The 2,003-nt window shown below is 37.6% G+C and overlaps 1 protein-coding gene across 1 annotated transcript in view; it reads right to left on the bottom strand.

Annotated features, from left to right (window-relative positions):
* CEP350 (centrosomal protein 350) overlaps positions 1 to 2,003 on the bottom strand; it is a 145,571-nt gene that overhangs the window by 95,566 nt on the left and 48,002 nt on the right. The window contains exon 15 of the mRNA XM_055084187.1: positions 817 to 989. Within this exon, the coding sequence (XP_054940162.1) occupies positions 817 to 989 (173 nt within the window). The remainder of the gene's footprint in view (positions 1 to 816; positions 990 to 2,003) is intronic.

The following is a 2,003-nucleotide window of genomic DNA, read 5'->3' as shown; positions in this document are numbered from 1 at the left end:
TGGGAGGATCCCACATGCCGCGGAGCGGCTGGGCCCGTGAGCCATGGCCGCTGGGCCTGCGCGTCCGGAGCCTGTGCTCCGCAACGGGAGGGGCCCCAGCAGAGAGAGGCCCGCATACCACAAAAAAAAAAAAAAAAAAAAAAAAAAAAAGAAATGCCTTTTGATCCAGCAAGTCTACAACTGGGTATATACACAAAAGAACTGAAAGTAGGGATTCAAACAGTATTTGCACACCAGTGTTCATGTCCACATTATTCCCAATAGCTGAAAGGTTGAAACAACCAAGATATCCATCAACTGATGAAAGAATACACAAAACGTGGTATATACATATAATGGAATATTATTCAGCCTTTAAAAAGGAAGGACATTCTGACACATGCTACAACATGGATGAAATTTGAAGACATTATGCGAAATGAAATAAGCCAGACACACAAAGACGAATATTGCATGATGCCACTTATATGAAGTACCCAGAGTAGTCAATTTCATAGAGACAGAAAGTAGAAGAGTGGGTTAACAGGGGCTCAGGGAAGGGAGGAAAGGGAAATTACTGTTTAATGGGTTCAGAGTTTCAGCATGGGATGATGAAAAAGTTCTGGAATTAGGTAATGACGATGGTTAATTAGGTAATGACTGAGCATAAGATTTATAATGTCATATATCAAAAGGTATTGTTGTAATGATAAATAAATATGAAAGCCAATTACATTATCATAAAGAAATTCATCTAACTTATGAAATCATAACTTTAGATCACTATCACAAAGTCACTGGTAAGAGAAAAAAATTACCATGTAGAATTCCACTTACATTCTATCTTTTCCTTTTTTCCTTTCTTTCCTTTAGAAGAAGAAGATGAACGAGACGACGCAGCAGACTGGGCCCCTGATGAGTGCTGGGAGGTAACATCCACAGAGGAAAGATCATAGGCAGACTTTTTGCTAGAATGATCCTCCTGAATGCCTAAACTGTTACTACCAATACTGTCAAAGAATAAGTAATAGTGGTTAAAGCAAGAAATAAAAAGTCTCAAATCACAGCTCAAACTATAGATATTTTAAAATCTATTTAGTCACAAGGAGAATATAACTATAATCAAACATGCTTTCCACTTTTCTTGGTTTCTTACTACCAGAAACCTGGATTATTCCCTATGGCTCAATTTATTACTGAGAAAAGTCTCAGGCAGTTTTTTACTGAAGTGAAACCAATAAAAATGGGTAATTCAGACACATAAGAGAAAAAAATATAATGTTGGATACTGAAAAATGTGGCCTCAATATCTATTCAAATTTATAGTTTATTATCTTCCTTCTGATAATCTTATAGGGAACAATAATTTAATATGCTCTACTTCAACTGAGAAATAAAATGCAATAAACCATATTGGCTAGTGATATTAAATGTCAACACAAATCCTTGCAAGTCTTGATTTAAAAATTAGTCTTTTCTTTAAAGTTCAAAATTTAAAATTATACTTCTCCTGCTATAATCTTAATAATACTTATTTTCATTAATCCAGCTAGATATAACTAATTTTAAAAAGATAATCCAATAATTTTATGTGCATTACAATTTGTAATTTGTGAAGAAAGTTACACTGCATGTGAGTAATTACAGATTACTTTATATGGTAACAAAATTTAGGGAGGAAATTCTCTGGCAAAATCTGATTCACTTACTATATGACACTGTACAAGTAACAACCTTAGTGCTTCAGTTTCCTCTCTCAAGTAGGAATAATAACAAAAATACTTATATCAGGCTATTATAAGAATGAGTTAAGGGCTTCCCTGGTGGCGCAGTGGTTGGGTCCACCTGCCGATGCGGGGGGATACGGGTTCGTGCCCCGGTCCAGGAGGATCCCAAGTGCCGCGGAGCGACTGGGCCCGTGGGCCATGGCCGCTGGGCCTGCGCATCCGGAGCCTGTGCTCCGCAGCGGGAGAGGCCACAGCAGTGAGAGGCCCGCGTACCGCAAAAAAAAAAAAAAAAAAAAA

This window comes from Physeter macrocephalus, chromosome 4, assembly GCF_002837175.3.
Source record: "Physeter macrocephalus isolate SW-GA chromosome 4, ASM283717v5, whole genome shotgun sequence".
Classification (NCBI taxonomy): domain Eukaryota; kingdom Metazoa; phylum Chordata; class Mammalia; order Artiodactyla; family Physeteridae; genus Physeter; species Physeter macrocephalus.
Note: the sequence above shows the minus strand (reverse complement) of the source record. Positions and strands in the feature narration are given on the sequence as shown.